Here is a 17,438-nt window from a genome sequence, read left to right as displayed (position 1 = left end):
GAGCCCGCAATGGGCAAGCAAGGGAGGATGGCGCAAGAGCGAAGGCGCGTTTCGTGACTGCGTGCGTCAACTCGAGCCTGAACCGCGTCTTGCGCGCACAAGTGCCTCTCCTTCTTGCCCCCCACTGCACCTTCCGATATTCGATCATACCATGGTTGGTTTTCTATGCTACCGTCGCTGGATCTGTCGAGACTCACTCGTATGCACAGTCGCACGGCGTCAAACGCGCCCGCCAAAGCCCTGAGGCCGTCGCAGCCCGCAAACAGAAAGAGCAGGCGAAACTTAACGAATATATTTCTTTGACTGATACTATATTTTCCAAGGTGAGGACCGTCCCAGGCGCTCTACACTACGCAACACGTACGCGATCGCGACTGTACTCATCGTGCCCTGTTCCTATACACAGAAGAAGAGCGAAGACTGGAGCCAGGATGCTTTCCAGCTTACCACCCGCTTGCTCCAGCTCAACCCGGAGTTTTACACCATATGGAATTACAGGCGCAATATCATGACCAAGGGACTATTCCCAGCGAGGTATGATGATTCATCTCGTTAAGAGCCCCGTTCCTCTGTCTCAAAGCTTTTGATCAGTACGCCTGAGCAGATCAACGACTTACTGTCAACGGATCTTCAAATGACCACCGCAGCACTCAAGCAGCACCCGAAGGTGTACTGGATATGGAACCACCGGCGATGGTGTCTCGAAAACGTCCCCCTCGGGCCACCAGGTGATGACCATGGTTGGAGGAAGGCACATTGGGACAGGGAGCTGTTCGTTGTTGAGAAAATGCTCGACGTCGATGCTAGGAACTGTGCGTACCGACCATTCTCCCTAGCTGCTGTCCACGTTCATCATCAGCATGCACATATATCTGGCCAAGTCGACCGACGCTGACACAGTTGCTATAGTCCATGCATGGGGCTATCGTCGATACGTTCTCGCCAGCATGCCAGTTCCTCGGCACCCGCACACGGAGCTCGACTACACGACGCGCAAGATCGAGGCCAGCTTCTCCAACTTCAGCGCATGGCACCAGCGGACCAAGGTCCTCCAGACGCTGTGGGACAACGGCGAGCTTGATCCCGTCCAGAGCCGGGAAGAAGGTGAGCGCTCACAGGGCAGGTTGTGACCCCACTCCACTTTTCCTCCCCACTCGGCCGTTTCGGGCGAGTTCCAGAAATGTGCTTGTCATGCTCCGGTCTTACGCTGTGGGATCGGAGGGCCGCTGGCGACGCCGCTCAGCGCCCATCTTACCCACAGCGGTGCTGGCCGCATCTAGAAGCATCTATCTTCGAGCTTCAAACTTCGCCTTGCGAACGTAGTATCTCCGTCCACAACGACTTTCCCGTTGACGTAGCACTGACACGGTCCTTCTTGCCACCGGCACGGGCAGAGTTCGAGCTAGTCCACAACGCGCTTTACACAGACCCTGCCGATCAGAGTGCCTGGCTATACCACAGGTGGCTCATAGGAGAAGGTTCGTTGGCTTCCAAAACGCCTCCATCAAGAATCGATATGCGCATACTGATGCTGCCGCCGGGCTAGGCAAGGATAGGGCCGTGGTGGAACGCGAGATGAGCGTGATCCAGGAACTGTTGGACGAACAGCCGGATAGCAAATGTGCGCAGTCTTGCTCGCTCATTCTCTGCGAAGTGTGGCTGACAGCATGGCTTTAGGGTGCATGGAGACCCTCGTCCACTACAAGCGGATCTCGATTAGGACGCATTCAAACGAGTTGACCGCCATGGAGCGAAATAAGCTCGCCGATGAATGCGGCGAGTTACTCAAGCGTCTGATAGAGTTAGATCCCGCGCGGCGGCGGAGGTATGAGGAGATCTGTGAGTTGCTGATTCCGAAGCCATGCCGTTGTGGGTGCAGGAGCTGAATTTGGGTCCTGCGTTAATGATAGCGACGGACGTGGATAGCACGAAGCTATAGCTGCCGTTGGGGGGGGGGGGTCTGCGAGGGTGGAGAAGGAACAAGGCTGGAAGTTGGGAGACGGACCTCAAGGGAGGGGGAGCGATATGCAGATGCAATGATGAACGGGCGCCGAATGTGTGGGTGAGTTATCTCGTCCTTCAATGCGTCTCTCGGCATGGCGATGTACAATATCCAGAAATGATCCATGAGTTTTTTACATACAGATCACCATACATCAAGGACATGGACTATGGCAACATAAAGGGGCCTGCGGATCGTATAACGGCTTCACCCTGGCAGCTTCGACCGTGGGCCTGACGCGGCGCGAGGCGCTTAGCACTTGCACTCGCCGGGCTTGCACTGGCAACTGGTTCGACATGTATGAGCGAAAGGTCGACGACGCATGGGTGAAGGGGTCCTACGTGGTACCGCAGGAGCAGCTGGTGCTACCGCAGCCGTTGGCGTTGACGGGGACGTTGGTGGTCTACATATCTGCCGAGTTAGCGAGGGTCCCTTGAGACAACGAGCGACGACTGCGACTAACGGTGTACATTCTGAACAGTGTATGAAGGTGGGAGTGGATACAGGTGTGTATGTCTTCCTGGAGAGACCCAAGGCACGGCGAGAGCTGATTATATCAGATCTCCAGTGTTTGTGTGTGTTTGCACTTTGATCCCCAGCGCCACCGCAGTTCCCTATCCGGTTCGCGGCACTCGCACAGGGGGCCCGGAGTCACCCCACCGCGAGATCCGAATCTGAGACTGCTCGAAGCCGCTCAGCGCCGACCAGGCAGCGACCGCCATTGGACGGCACACCCTCTTGCGAGCAGCCGTACAGCCCTGAGGCTAGGCAGTTAACGTTGGCAAAAATAAGACGGCGCACTGGCAGAACCCAGGAGGCTAGTTACAGCCAAGGCGGATGCACATGGACAGGCCGCAGCGGCTTCTTGTGAGAGAGATCTCGACAGCATGCGCATGCAGGTTAAGCGCGTGTCAAGGACTCAAAGATCCTGCTTCAATGTGGACTACGGACCCGGTGTACCCATAGAGTCGGTGAGCTAAGGTTAAGGCCCCCGTATTTGCCTCTCCACTTTGCCATCCGCGATGTTCATGATCATGACGAGTGGCAGCCATTGTTCCAGGTTTCGCACTTGAACAGGATATCGGCTGATAGGATTGAGCCTTGCTTCTTGTTCGTGGAAGCCAGGAACGTGGAGAACGTAGGGGATCTTTCCGCGGAGGATGCATTGCTGGTGGTACGTCCGGACCTGCTCCTCTTAGCACACGCAACCATGCGCAACGACATCGCTGCGTGCATCAACAGTATGCAGAAACGACTTGCCGTCGCTATTCCGCCACGTCTTTCAGTATTCACTTCGGCTCGGAGTAGTGCAATCGACCGGAGGGCGGACGCGCGATGCGCTGGACTTGAATAAACTGGTATTTGTCGTTCGGGATTATCAGTTATCAGGCGAAAAGGGTAGGCAATAATCGTAATTCCCTATGCATCCGTCATGCTGAATCAGACCATATTTAGGGTCAGATACGACATACGAGGGCGATATCACAAAGCGGCATGACTGAGAACCAATGCCGGAAATAATGGCGAAGTGCCCTTCTTCGAAGGCGCGGTCTCTCCATGCGTTGTGAAGAGCGATATCGACACCGCGGAGACCTTTGGCCCCTACACACTAGGAATTTTCGTCGAGAGCGTCATCAGCTACCGTACGCACCACAGGGTACGGGATCCTCAACTTCTGACCCCGTGTCGCTTCTCTCCAGCGTCCCCTCCGACCGCATGTGGTGCATTGAGGGGACACAAGCGCGCGAGTGCTCTCGTCTTTCGGCGGCCGCACCGTCCAGCCGTCATCGTCCTTCGCAGCCGCGGATTCTGCCTAACGCCTTCGACGCTGCAGTTAGGCGACTTGAATATCGAGTTGGCCGTAGCGGTGGTTGCTGACGGTCCATTGCCCCCGTTCACATGACCTCGTCAGAGCAACCACAAGCCCTTTTCTACATCATCCCCTCGTCGGTCTCAGTCGAGCTTTCGCAGAAGTATCATGCTACGTGGATGGCCCGTCCTTCCTGCGGACTTCGGATGTCGCTGCCATTCGAAAATTGTGGCAAGGCTTGCATTTGAATTGAGGTGCCGTCGTGATTATCATATCTATCGTCCGCGGAAGCTCGAATCCTGCAAACCTTGAGAGACGAGAGGGAACTGATCATGTCCACGAGTGTTACATTGTACTGATTTCGTTAGAATATTGGGTTGCTTAGAGCAGCTGCAAGCATCCCGGAGGCGATAGCGTGTGAACTCCGTCCAATTAGGGAGCTCCAAATAATGAACGATTTCAATGCTACGTCGAACTCGCTGACAAGGGTAAAGTGCGAGTACTGATCAGGGACACGGAAAGGATGAGCGCTGAGCACCATCGCGGCACTGGAGCCAGTCTGCAGTTCACACGTCCATGACCGGGACGGTACCCATAGCCCTCGTGTTATATAGGAGACGGGCGGCCTGGCCTCATTCCCGGCTGCGCCCTCGAACTACATACTGTATGCTGCTGCAGACGTGCCGTGATGGTCGATGGGCTATCCCCTACATTGTGCAGGCTTTTGTTCGTCTTGTACTCGCCCCCAATCGACTTACATACAGCGCTTGTTCAGAACACTGGAGCCGATAGAGGTCTCGCTACGACAAGTTGACAAACGACGACTGGAGTACTCCAGGAGCTCGCAAAGATCTACCCCTTGAAGGTCATCATCTCGTCGTTGCAGACGAGCTAGGCATTCCCGAGAGCGGCAAAGGTGAGCGCGCAGCTCCTCATTTTCAATCCCGGGGCTATTCGGCCGTTGCATGGTCTGTTCCGATCTTCTGGGCCCTCCGCACGCGTACGATGGCGCTCTCGTGCTCGGGTCACTTCAGTGCCCTTTTCCGTCGTTCTCCGCTTCTAGAAATACGTATTTTTATGTTCGTGTCTGGATGATGAGCGCGGCCGTTCACCGCCGCATTTCAAACAGCTCTTGACGTCGTGCTATGTTGCCCTTCTTGCCGCATACGCAGTGTTCTCGAACCTCGAACCCGGTGCACAACGCCCTATACCCAGATGCGGCCGACTAAAGCCACGACCGTGTTCCGCGGGTCGGTCATCCGGGCAAGGTGCGTATTTGTCTGCATCATCGAGGGTTGAAGTTCACGTGCTGATGGCTTGGCGGTTTAGAACGTCGATATGGAAGTCCAGGAGACAATGGTCGCCGGCGGTGCATGCTGGTGGCTCGATGACTCAGGTGCGCGATACACGTTCACGATCATGGCTTCTTGGGGCAATCGCTTAATGCAGATTCTAGGCTACAATCACCGCGAGCGCGTCGTCTACAGTATCTTGTGCCTCGCGTCATACATCGTCCAAGAATGACATAACTCCGGGGGATACCGAGGTGATTCAAAGAGTGTGACGTCTACCGTGTGAGGCGAGTCACCGTCTGCTGCGCCGGAAGGGTTGATAGCTGAAATCGGGGCGCGTAGCATCGGGCCTGACAGCATCAGGTATCGGGAACCCAAGAATCCCGCTGTAGTTCAACAGCTTGGGCTTGCTCGTGTGAGGGTGGTTCTCAAAGGGCGCGGCGACGAGACTGGTAGGTTGCCAATCCTTTCGTCGGTCTTTCGGGGACAAAGACGTACACAATTCGAAACTCATTCGTGGCATATAGGTTGTTATACATCAACGAGGCACGATACGTCAACGATATCGGCTACGCGGAGATGGTCTCTCAGCAGCGAGGCCTTCAGCACGTGCATGCGCCAGGCTTGCACGCGCAGCTATCCGGGAGTGTCGTCAGTCGACAACGTACAAGGCACACGCCATATCTGACTTACGGCGAGCAGCACTGGCAGCTAGCCTCGTTGCAGCACTTGCAGCCGTTGGCGGCACAGCCCTCGGCGGTGTCGACGGGGACGGTGGTGGTCTGTAACGATGGTAAGTAGAAAGGTCGTGACTCTAGGTGGGAGGCAGGACTGACGGTGAACATTCTGTGTTTGTAGATGGTGATGGATGTAGGTGAGTGAGTTGCTGAGGAACAGAGATCGCGGGCATGCGCTTACTTATACCCTTTGCTAGTGTTTGGCACTGTCTGCTATTTGATATCCGCGCCACCGCCGTTGTCTCGACACGTCCGCGGCAATCCCGCATGCACTTCGCCGACTGGCACTTCACCGAAGCGTCTTTTTAGGCTTACAACGGAGCCACCCAGCAATACTTAGACCCGTCCGCTTCGCCGCGCCAGTCCGCGAGATCTGGATGTGAAAGTGCCTGATATGAGGCGTTCGCGCCCGTCCGGCCGAACGTCAGGCACGCCCAAGAGGGACTTTTTTGACCGAACTATTCCGCGTCGTAATTGATGGCGGCAGCGCATATGGATATTCGGCGTGGAGATATCCCGCAGCCTGAAAAAGATGCTGTACCTCTCGGTACAGCTTTGGTGAACATGCGGGCACAATCAGGATCCGCGGTCGGCGAATAATGAAAATCCGTTACTTGTGCTGGGTCGTCCATCAGACCATTGAATGGTCTTCGGTCCTGTTGGAAAGCAGAGAGCGAACATATCATTCCATTCAACGACATATACAAGTGGACTCGTTGGGCATCCGACTGGTGCAGGAGCATACAGCAACGGTGCGGGAGGCGCGATGGAAGGGCTACATATTGCCGCATTGAATCTCACGGCTTCGAACACGCGCCGTCCTGGCTGTCCTAGGGCGCTTATGAAGTTGCGTGTATTCCTCGAGTGAGCGATTAGGGAGCTTTGGGGTTCGCAGGGCCAGCCGGGTCGGCGGGTAGATTGCGAGGTCGGGGTAGACGTGCCTTGGATGTATGATCATTTGACGCGAACGTGTGTATTACTCTGGATTCGTCCGTTAGGGCATATGTCGCGAAGAAACGTTGAATACCCTATCCTCGCGGAGATAACGTGGATAAAGTCCGTAGCGGACGTGGTAATCGCGAACACGAGGATCTAGCGTCTTTCCAGTCAGCCTGGCTATCATGCTGTTCTGGGTCTATGGGCAACCCGAAGGAAGTTATCGCTTAGCGGATTCCTGCTCCACTCCGGCATGGCCAACGGGAAGCAGCCTTCTCCTGGGGGGTGTGGGCTACAAAGATAATTTGTCAGCGGCTTTCATCCGCATGTTTTGGCGTGAAAGGAGATTGCATGCAATCCTCTGCGGATGAAGCGCCGTATGCGCGTTAACGAAAACATAAGATAGCCTGTCATTGGACAGCAGTAGCGGGATAACGCCATGACTCCATGGTCGGCCAGGGGGTACAAAATCCGGGGTTTGAGCGTGTTGTTGTCCGACGACCAAGGAGGTGAATGTGATGCCTTTGTCCTGTGCGGCTGGACCGAGTCTTTGTCTGGCTGTGATGGATATCCTCTTGTATGTCGAAAAGTACGTACTTGCGGAGCGGATTTCCCATGACGGCGTTTGTAGGCAATCGACCGTATTGGAAAACATGGCGGCGAGAGATGGACAATCCCTCGACGACTGTCCGAGATTGAGCGCATATAGGCACATATAGATCCATGTAGACGCATATAGACGACTCCCATTTCTGGAACTCTGGCGACATAAGTGCGGTACTGATAGTCTTCAGGTTCGAGGGCAATCGCAAGCCGTTAGCATTCGTGATATGGCGCGGTCGTGGACCTGGACGCGAACCCGCCTCGCACAATGGGTGCGATGAACGAACAACAAAGGGGGATGATTGGCGCGCTATTTCTCTGATAATTCGTAGCGAACACGCCTTATCGTTCCGGGAACGTACGTCGCGGGACGATAGCGCAGGATAGCGTGCGATTGAGCGTGGGCAAGGGCCGACACGAGGCTACGGCGTGTTCAGCGCGCTGTTTGCGTCAGTCGCCTCGCCCAAAATCTCTGTGCGGCCCATCTCATCTCCATCCCCCTCGTCCTCCCCTCCTTCCCTTCACCGTTCCGCCCGCTCCCCTCTGTTCATAAATCAGGCCAGCCCATCAGATGGACCGTTCCGCGCACGACACCCTTTACAGCCGTGGCCCGTCGACTCCCGACATTGCCAGCCTCGACGGCACGGCGGCAGGCTCAGGACCGTCCGTGCAGCCTCCGCACCAGCGCCCGTCGCCGACGCTTTCCTACAGGGAACCGGCCCAGTCGACGTCGCCGAGCCACCTCGACGCCCTGTTCCACAATCTGAACCAGCCCGGCAACGGTTCGCAGTACGCACCCGCGTCGTCTGTCTCGCAGATCGTAGGGGCCGCGATTCAACAGCAGCAGCAGCAGATCCCGAACAACTCTGCGCCCACGACGCCCATGTCTGTTGCCTCGCACTCGTCCGCCCAGTCGCAGTCGCAGACGTCGGCCGACCGGCAGAGCGCGCTGCTCTCGCTACTCGGCTCCGTCGCCCCCGCGCATCCCGCAGGCCAGCCCGTTCCATTCCCGTCGCAAGTTCCAGTTCAAGGAGGGCCGCAGCAGATCCCGACGCCGCCCGGGTCGTCGCAGAGTCACGTCCAGCCGTCCTCGTCGGCGTCCAACGACCAAGGCCGCGTGCTCCTCGAGCAGCTCATGGGCACCGTCCCCGCCCCGCAGGCCTCACCCGAGCACGTTCAATACGGGCCGCATCCCCTTCCCCAGTCGCAGTCGCAGCCTCACCTCCAGTCTCCGCCTCAACCCCAGCAACAGCAGCAATTCTTCCCGTCCCAGGGCCCGGAGCCCGAGTACTTCCACGCCGGCAATAGCGAGCAGGCCTCGTACGCGCCCCCGCCGCACCCATTCGAGATGATCAACTCGCCGCACGCGCAGACTCACGGCCTCCCGCCCATCGGACCTATGCTTCCTCCGGCCCCTCAGCCCGGCCTCACGCACCAGATCGCGCACCAGGACCTCCCCCCGCCCCAGCCGTCGCCGCCGAAGTCGATGTTCGAGTTCATATCGCCGTTCGACGCGCTCGCTTCTTCTGGCAAGAAGCCCGCGGGTGGCAGCAAGCCGCTCCCCGTGCCCACTGCGAGCCAGGGGCCCGCCGCCCAAGGATCTCCTCATGGGGTGCAAGCCAACCAGGAGGAGCGTGGCCTCGCCAGCTGGGCGATGGACCCGAAGCGTAAGAGCGTCGAGAACCTGATGGAGCAGCTGACGCGCGGCGTCCCGCCCTCGTCCTCGTCCTCGCCTCAATATGACTCGTACTACAATTCGGAGGAGCTCACGCCCGTCGCGCAGCAGCCGCAGAACGTCGGCCATGGCGGCCAGGCGCCGCCCGCGCCCCTGCAGATCTTGCAGAAGGGCGTGCAGTCGCCGAGGGGCTCGCCCCCGCGTGCGCAGCAGCAGCAGGCGCCGGTTCAGTCGCAGGTGAGGCCGCTCCTGCAGCAGCAGTCGTCAGGACGCTCGGTCGAGTCCCCGCTCGGGCACGCGATCGGTGCGCCGGCCCCGCAGGGGCAATCTCAGGGTCACCGGCGCGAGAGGAGCTCGCCTGTTCCCGGCGCAAAGGGTGGCAAGGGACGCGGCAAGCAGCAGCCCCAGTCTCAGCTGCAGGGACAGCAAGGGAGGAGCTACGGCAGCCCCGAGTACGTTTCTTCAACTGCACCTTGCCCGGGTATTCGGTGCTGACTGACGATGGACGTCCAGGTCACAAGGCCAACAGATCGTGTTCGATGTGTCGCAGCCGCTGGACGAGATCCGGGCAAGTCAGGACCTCGTCAAGTCGACGGCTATCGCGCTCGTCAAGGTCGACCAGAATTTCTTGCCGGGCACGACTATCGGCGCGACGCACTGGGTCGCATACGCTATGACCAAAGGTGTGCTCCGTGGTTACTACACAGCTCACTGGCCGTCTGACATTATATGTACAGGTCGTGTTCGTGTCATCTCACGCTCAAGCGGTGACCGTACGCTGCTTCAACTCCCGCCCACCTTCCCGCCGTCCACCGTGGTCAACGACATGGCCGTTTTCGGGAACAGGCTTGCCGGCGTGACCTCGGACGGCGGATTTGTCGTCTGGGAGCTTCCTGAAGTCGTCACCGACGATGCATTGTGAGTGGCGCGTCGTCGTCCGTATTTGTTGTTTCCTTGGACTCATTGCGATTGCTTAGGGGAAGAATCCTCCTCTGCGTCTTCCCGGCTCTTGATGGCGAGGCATTGCACTCCGTCAAGTGGCACCCCAAGCAGGCGAACACGGTCGCTGTCGCGTCCGAGACGAAGATTTACTTGATCAACATCGAGGAAGCGGCGCACCTTTTCGGCGGCGACCCCGTCCCGCAGAATGAGCTACAGCGTGTCGGCGATGTCTTCTCTATCCCTTCGGTACGTCGCCTGTATTGATTCTGCATCCCGTGGCAACCGTTGACGAAGTTTTGCAGCCACTCGTGGCGTTCGATTTTGACGTGCTCAATTACGGCCTCGCAACAATCTCCGATGACTCGGTGCTCCGTTACTGGACGATCCACGATCGCGCCTCATTCTGGTCGGCCAAGATCCCGGGCGAGGACACGCCGTCCTCGCTCATACTGCACGACCACGGTGTGATCCTCGGCCGCCGGAAGGGCACTATCTATCAGCTGCTCCCGCATGTTAACAAGACGGTGCTGTCCACTATTCGGTTCGTTAATGGTGCTCGCGACGACCCGGAGATGTTCAGCCATGCGTGCTACGACTCGCGCATACAGACGCTCTGGGTCGCGAACAACCGTCGGGACAGCATGCTCGCGTGTCGGCTGGCGTTCGAGCCGCCGGCCGCGTTCGGCTCGCCTGAGGAGCAGGTCGGCAAGGCATGGGTCGACCAGCTCGTCGAGTTCGCTGGCCCGAAGCCCACAATCCACTTCGTGATCCTGACGGCGGACGCAGACCCGACGGGCGAGGAGGCGCACGCGGCGTGCGTCGCGGCCAAGGTCCCGCCTGGCGAGCTCGCGCTCGTCGCGTTCTCCGTACACTCGAGCGGTGTGGACCAGGTGCTGATCCGCAGGGAGTGGTACGATAACGCCCTCGTGTCGACGGCGAGCAAATTCCCAGAGTACACCCCTCCGCCGGCGGTGCACCCTCCCCCGTCCTACGCCCAGCCCCCTCAGCCCCCGGCGGAACCCAAGCAGCAGCCGGAGGGCAGGTCGCAGCGCTCGGCTGTGCCGGCACCCCCGCCGACGACTTCGGGTCCGTCGCCCAGGGATTATGCTCGCGAGCCGGTGCCGGCAGTGCAGCGTCCCAAGACCCCGCCTACGGACGAGCTGGACAGTGAGCTCGCGCGCGAGGAGCCGAGGCAGGCGGAGCCGAAAGGCAAGGGTAAGGGCAAGAACGTCGGGTGGAAGGAAAAGGAGAGCAGCGGCAGCGGAAACGACCACGGCAAAGACAAGGGCAAGGCAGTCGAGGGGACCGGAATCACTGAGGGCGCGCTCGGATCAGCGCTGTCGAAGGAGATCCGGAAGCTGGAGGAGAACTTGCATACCCGACTTGGTCGTCTGGTCGGGAAGGAGCTCGATAAGCAACGTAAGCGTCTTCTTCGGGGCTGAACCTTTGTCTTCCCGCGGCTTGACCAGAACCCTCACCGCGATCTCTCTCAGATCAACGTATGGAGGAAGTGCGCGCGAGCGAGCAGGCTGCCGATTTCCAACGGCAGGAGAAGATACTCAAGCTCATCTCGACGGAGCTGACGAAGAACACGACACGCGTCGTCGAGGTGGCCGTCAAAAGCGAGGTGCAGAACTCGGTCCTGCCCAGCCTGGAGAATATCACCCGGACAGAGATCAAGTCCGCGCTCGACGGTCATGTCACCAAGTCTCTCACGGACGCCATCAAGCAGGTAAGCTGTGCCGTCTAATGAAACTTTATCTTATCGGCAATGTATGCGATGGAATGTGCTCATGCGTTTTTGCCTTTCGTCTTTCCAGAGCCTGCCCGCCGAGGTCGAGAGACTGCTCCTTCGATCTGATGTATCGAACCAGATTGCGCGCAACTTTGCGTCCAACATCACTCCGGCGATCGAGCGGCATGTCAAGGACACGGTGACGAAGACGCTCATCCCTGCGTACACGCAACAGTTCTCCCAGTTGCATCAGGACCTGACACGGGAGATGCACGCCGAGATGCTCAGCCTCAAGAAGGATGTACTGGCCTGGCAGACCGATGCGTTCCGTGCGCAAGATGTGAGTAGGAATGCTCGACGTGGGCGAGGCCGATTATAACATCTATTCTAGACTCTTGTTCGCGACTTGGAGCAATCCGTTCGCTCGCTCAACGATCAAGTCAAGTATCTGAGCCTGAACCAAGGCAACAAGGGCTCTCCATCGTTGTCCGGCAACTTCAACTCACCGCATACGCGACCAATGCCGATATCCAATCCGCCTGTGTCGAGCTACCCGTCGTCGACGACCCATGGCCCGTACATACAGCAGCAGCCCAATTTGCAGCAGCAGCCGTGGTTCTCCCAGCCCATTGCGGCTCCCCAGGCCTCGCACCCCGCCATCCCTCCTCCGGCGGTAGCAACCGCCCCGCAACAAGTACCACGGCCCGTGCAAAATGACGAGTGGGACGACACCTACCTTACCGTTCTGGGCACGCAAGATCCCCAGCAGCTGCGCGAGCTCCTAGCGCGGTCCAACCCGGAGGTCGTCATGCCCCTCACCGGCAACGGTCCCCTCTCCCAGGCCGTGATCCTCACGCTTGTGCACCGGCTCTCCGCCACCATCGCCGAGACCTCCCCGGCGGACGAGTCATTCAAGGTTACGCTGTGGTGGCTGTTGCGCGCAGCGAACACCCTGAACCCATCTCACCACATGATCTCACCCTATGTTTCGCGAGTGCTCCCCAACGTTCAGCAGATGCTGAACACCACAAAGCAGAGGCTGTCCATCCTCCCGGGAGGCTCTCCCGTTCTCAACGACACCGTACGCACCATTTCGGACGTGCAAGAGGCGCTCGGTCGCTCCCGCTAGACGGTCTGAGTCATGACCAGCTAACCTCCTTGTACGTCTGCCGACCCATATGCTTGACGTCTGCGACGGACGCGCCGGAGACGCTCGGTCGACTCGCCGCCAGCCGGTTTGAGCCTGAGCGCTGTTGCGCGCCTGCATATGCATGTCGGCCATCCATCGCCGACGTCCAAGAGACGCCGAGATGGCAGAAGGGGCCTGGGTGTCGCAAGACGACGATGCCACCAATCGCTCGATGCTGTAACGATCCGCTTGATTCAAAACGCTGTTTGTCTTTTCTGGAATGTCTTCAATGCTCGCCTCGTCTCTATCCACTTGCAATTCGTCATGATACTGATGTCTGTTTACGAAATTTACCGATGTTATACACTGTACCTCTTACCGAACAGAAACCAAAAGTGAAAGCAATACAGAACTAATTTTCCCCCTTCTTTGCCACATCCTGGCTTCTCTATCGTCCCTGCTGAGGGCGAATCCCGGATTCGCGGGCCCGACCGACGTCGACAATTCTGCAAGGCACGCGCAACACTTCACGTGCACGATCGCCACTCATCCTGGTCCACTCCGGGTCTCGTACCGAACCAATCACTATGCAAGATACAGTCTCAACTAATGTCTCAGCCCAGTTCGCGACATAATGTGGCTTGAACATGTTTTCGCCAGTGCAATTTAACTCGCGTGAATTCGGGTACTCGACATGACGGTCTCCGGGATGAAGTCAGCCTTGCTCCGATGAGAGGCGAGTTCACGGCCCAACACCAAAATATGTATCTATACCCCTGCATTGCCCTGCGCAGTCGATCTGTGAATGATCTGTGAATGTTTGGGCTGCGCGTCCTTATCTAGGTGCCTCTTTCGCGAACCTGGGAGCATGTAGCAGCTGCGCTTCGCCACTGCCAACTCACAGCGTCGACTTCGCGACGGTTGTTATAGGCACGAGCGTATAGCTCTACACAGCTCGGTACGTCTAGTTTGTTGCCTTTCGGCAGCAAGCATTACTACTACGTATAAGCACTCGCTGGTGCATATCCCCCCGAGTCGATGTGCTTTACATGTCCCAGCGCTATGTCTCCGAGTCGCGAAGTTTCTTGGATGTCTCCTCTCGATGTTGACCATACATCAATCGCCTCAAGCACCAATGATACAGACGATGGTCTGATTGGCCCTGGGCGCTCTCTCGATGCTCTCTTGACGTTTTGCGGCGCTTATCTCGACAAGGTCATGGTCAACATTGCCGTTCAGCTCGGACATGGACCAGATGCGACCATATCCCAAGCTTTGCGGAGCGCCGCCGACATACCTACGCTTCCCACTAGAACGTTGCGATGCCAGCATGAGGAAGATGTCAGCGAGACATTCCGGGGAATCAAGCGACATTCGAGTTTGCCAGGACTCTTCCGACATCTCTTCACATCTCGCTCTCTGTGGTGCACGTATTGTCGGGACCCGGCTTTCGAGGTGCTGTCGGAAAACAAGCGCATACGCAAAGCATGTCTGAAACTTGTCCGGTGGTTGAAGTGAGCCCCCTCGTTCTCCGACGAACAATCACTCAGATTTTTTTTGCATTCAGCGTATCCAACACGAGTTCGAGAGCAGTGTCCTTGCAATATATCACCGCCTTTTGCTCCCTCCATCGGGTTTTTGTTCCTGTGTTCATTTCTTTGGATGTCGAACCCTCGTTGCTGCGGCTCCTGCGAAGTCTAGATTTCGCCGACAGGCATTCGAGAGCAATGCTCCTTGCTCCATCGCGTCGAGCTCTCATCTCTGTAGTAGAATCAAGGGGATTCAGCCAAATTAACGAGCTGGATGCTTTACGTTCAGCGCTATGGGACTCGGGCCGAACACTGTACGCATCAAGAACAGATACCCGCTTTGCGGCATTGACCAAACGCATGGACAAGCAATTCAAGGTGGTGCTTGGTCTTATCAAGTTAGTGAAATCATCGTCTTTATCGGTTCCCGACGCTTATGAGCATGAATACATCTCAGGTATACGGACATCCAACTGGTGGCCATCAGTTGCCTGAGCTCTTACCTGGTAGAATGGAGTGCTCTCTGGGCTCTATCACTGTCAACAGTCAGCTTCACGCCCGACATTGTTGCGTATTTATGGTCTTGTCTGTCCACATGCACAGATCCGATTCTCTACACTGTTCTGTCGGACCTGCTCATTATAGTGTACACCAAGGGCGCCATGATTGCTAACGCAAGCAATTGCGTGAACCTATGGTTATCAGTATTGGAACTGAGGTCGGTTTTTTCGATGGTCTGGATAGAATGATCCTTACATGACTTTAGGAGCCACTCTCCCGAGATGATGACTCATAATCGCTCAATCATCGACATTCTCGGCGCGGTTCTGGAAGAGCAACATGGTCGCCTCTTGGGAAATGCCTCCCTGGATGCTTCAATGCACATTTGGAGCAGCAAACTAGATGCTCGTCAGTTGAAATGCTTGTGCACCGCAGAAGATCCGATGTCGCGCCTGTTTCGATCATGGAAACACCCACTCTCTGATTCTCGCCTCACGATGCTGACCGAGTGGTCAATGGGTCCGATGGATCTGCAACGCCGGCGTTACAGAAGCATAAAGCGCGCACCTTCTGCAGCGGTGCTTGACAGGCTCGCATTTGCGATAGTATGCGTCCTGAAAGAGTGAGCCACTTCCAGCCTTCACTTCACCTGCGATAGGATACTGACTATGAATTGCGAAATAGAATGCCACTAGATGTCAGCACAATGCACAACATCGAGTTCATTGCCCCATGGTGGGACGAGCACAGTCGAGCATATTTACACCAACATGCTATAACAAACTCGCTTTATATTCCCTCGTCATATCGAGAATGGCTTACCATGCGCTGTGAAGATGATCCTATCGGTCTTGCGTGCACCGGAATAGTAGTGGGCATATCTGGCAGTCCCTTCAGGACATCTCCCCAGGTTTGCTGAACATGTCGAGTCTTTCCCCATGTTGCGAGCTGATGTACTTCCGAAAGGTCTTTGACGATCATTACCAAGATCCGTTCCCCGCCTTGCGACTGTATCGTAAGGACGAGCATTACGCACGACTCATGGCGCCTCTTCGTGGACTCCAGAATCTCCGATGGGTATCACGCCATCGATTGTCAGAAGGATATATTCCAATCATGCCATTGATGGCCATAGAAGGCTCGGTATCATATATTGGTCGCATTCGGAGCTTGGAGGAAGAAAGTTACGATGGAAAGCTGTTTCTACTCACCAAAGACTTCCAATATTTCAGCGGCGCTTCCACACGCGATGTTGTGGATGACGAACAATTGCATATCTTGTGTGCTGTCAAACATGAGGTCCATGTCTATTGGTTGACACGGTGAGGAAGACCTTTCATTTCTGCTAATGAGCTCCACTGACTGGTTTGTAGCCATAAACTCGTGCATGCAGTTGACAGCTTTTCATACCCACACAATCAAAAAACGGATTGGGACTGTCTCTTCGACTGCATGTGCTTGTTTGAGTGGGAAAATTCCCATGCGGAAGTGTCAGTGTAACCCGCTATCATCAACGTGGGGGTATAGCGCGCACTGATGCGCGCAGGTTCCGACTCCCAGGTTTTCAACCCACCACGATCACGAATTGCCATTGGGCCCGCCCACGATACAGAAATTGTGGGGATCTATGCTTTTACAAGAACGGTGATGGACAGCAGGTTTAAGGAGATACGCTGCACCCCTTGGTAGGTGCATGTGTTCATTGTGAACACAATCATCGAGATGCTGTCTGCTACTTTACCCTTATAACTCAAGGTTTCAGAGATGATGGATGGAAACTGTCCTTGTTCAGCTGAACTCTGGACATTACTTGTTTCTTACGCAGACGACCGTCCATGTTGTTCGTGTTTGTACCTCTCCTACAGATTTTCGTGCGTGTGTCTCATCCATTTTTCTCCCTTGACCTTCGTTCCATGTCCCACTCGGGGCCCTTATTGTATTCCTGTGTAAGACTGTGCTGTGCCTGTTGACACCATCGCTCCCTAATGGACTGATGTCCTGCCCTGACCCCTACATCATCTACTCTTTGAACTATTTTCACTCATTTAAGCTTCCTTCCTCCCTGTGCATGGATTTGGAGTCTAGCTGGCCAAATTTTCAGTTTGCGTACGGCCAAGTTCAATGCACAAGGCTGTCCATGGGCTTCTGATGTGTATTTGCACAATAACATCAGGAAAAGCCCCCTCTGGTAATTTTCTACATATCTACATATATGGTTCATGATATGACTATATTCTGTCTAAAATGTCACAAAAAAGCCAAGAAATCCCATAAAACTGTCAAATCATGACAGATGACAGACAATTTATAGGACTGACTTATAGGTATGAGGGGTAGTAAAACTATTGACATAGAATGTGGTTGCAGTGTCAATAACATGAGGAACTAGTCCATGTCCAAGGGGCTTAGAAACCAAATGTAGATATAAGTGTTTGAGTTGGGAATTGATACTTTACTGCTGACACCTCACTTTTGCATGGCCCCTTCTGTGATATCATATCATTCCATATAGTCCCAGCTTATATACACATCCTGCATGTACACTTG

The 17,438-nt window shown here is 56.1% G+C and overlaps 2 protein-coding genes across 2 annotated transcripts; both read left to right on the top strand.

Moving 5' to 3' along the window:
- Window positions 1–9: 9 nt before the first annotated feature.
- PUNSTDRAFT_144271 (rab-protein geranylgeranyltransferase) lies at window positions 10–2,098 on the top strand (the record flags this gene model as incomplete). Its single annotated transcript, XM_007384756.1, has 10 exons — window positions 10–53; window positions 103–154; window positions 210–323; window positions 407–534; window positions 592–812; window positions 910–1,104; window positions 1,395–1,478; window positions 1,547–1,621; window positions 1,678–1,839; window positions 1,911–2,098. The coding sequence occupies 10 exons, from the start codon at window positions 10–12 to the stop codon at window positions 1,937–1,939; spliced, it is 1,104 nt and encodes a 367-aa protein (XP_007384818.1). The 3' UTR covers window positions 1,940–2,098.
- A 5,626-nt stretch (window positions 2,099–7,724) lies between these two features.
- PUNSTDRAFT_126674 (uncharacterized protein) lies at window positions 7,725–13,284 on the top strand. Its single transcript, XM_007384755.1, has 8 exons — window positions 7,725–9,507; window positions 9,569–9,738; window positions 9,793–9,973; window positions 10,033–10,243; window positions 10,300–11,416; window positions 11,491–11,729; window positions 11,818–12,072; window positions 12,124–13,284. Exons 1-8 carry the CDS (start codon window positions 7,952–7,954, stop codon window positions 12,859–12,861), a joined length of 4,467 nt encoding a protein of 1,488 aa, XP_007384817.1. The 5' UTR covers window positions 7,725–7,951; the 3' UTR covers window positions 12,862–13,284.
- Window positions 13,285–17,438: the final 4,154 nt, after the last annotated feature.

This window comes from Punctularia strigosozonata, assembly GCF_000264995.1.
Source record: "Punctularia strigosozonata HHB-11173 SS5 unplaced genomic scaffold PUNSTscaffold_8, whole genome shotgun sequence".
NCBI classification, from domain to species: domain Eukaryota; kingdom Fungi; phylum Basidiomycota; class Agaricomycetes; order Corticiales; family Punctulariaceae; genus Punctularia; species Punctularia strigosozonata.
Note: the sequence above shows the minus strand (reverse complement) of the source record. Positions and strands in the feature narration are given on the sequence as shown.

Coding starts and splice junctions, on each gene's coding strand:
- PUNSTDRAFT_126674 (XM_007384755.1), top strand. CDS start 7,952: ATGGACCGTTCCGCGCACGACACCCTTTACAGCCGTGGCCCGTCGACT. Junction 9,508..9,568: donor AGGAGCTACGGCAGCCCCGA/GTACGTTTCTTC, acceptor ATGGACGTCCAG/GTCACAAGGCCAACAGATCG. Junction 9,974..10,032: donor GTCGTCACCGACGATGCATT/GTGAGTGGCGCG, acceptor GCGATTGCTTAG/GGGAAGAATCCTCCTCTGCG.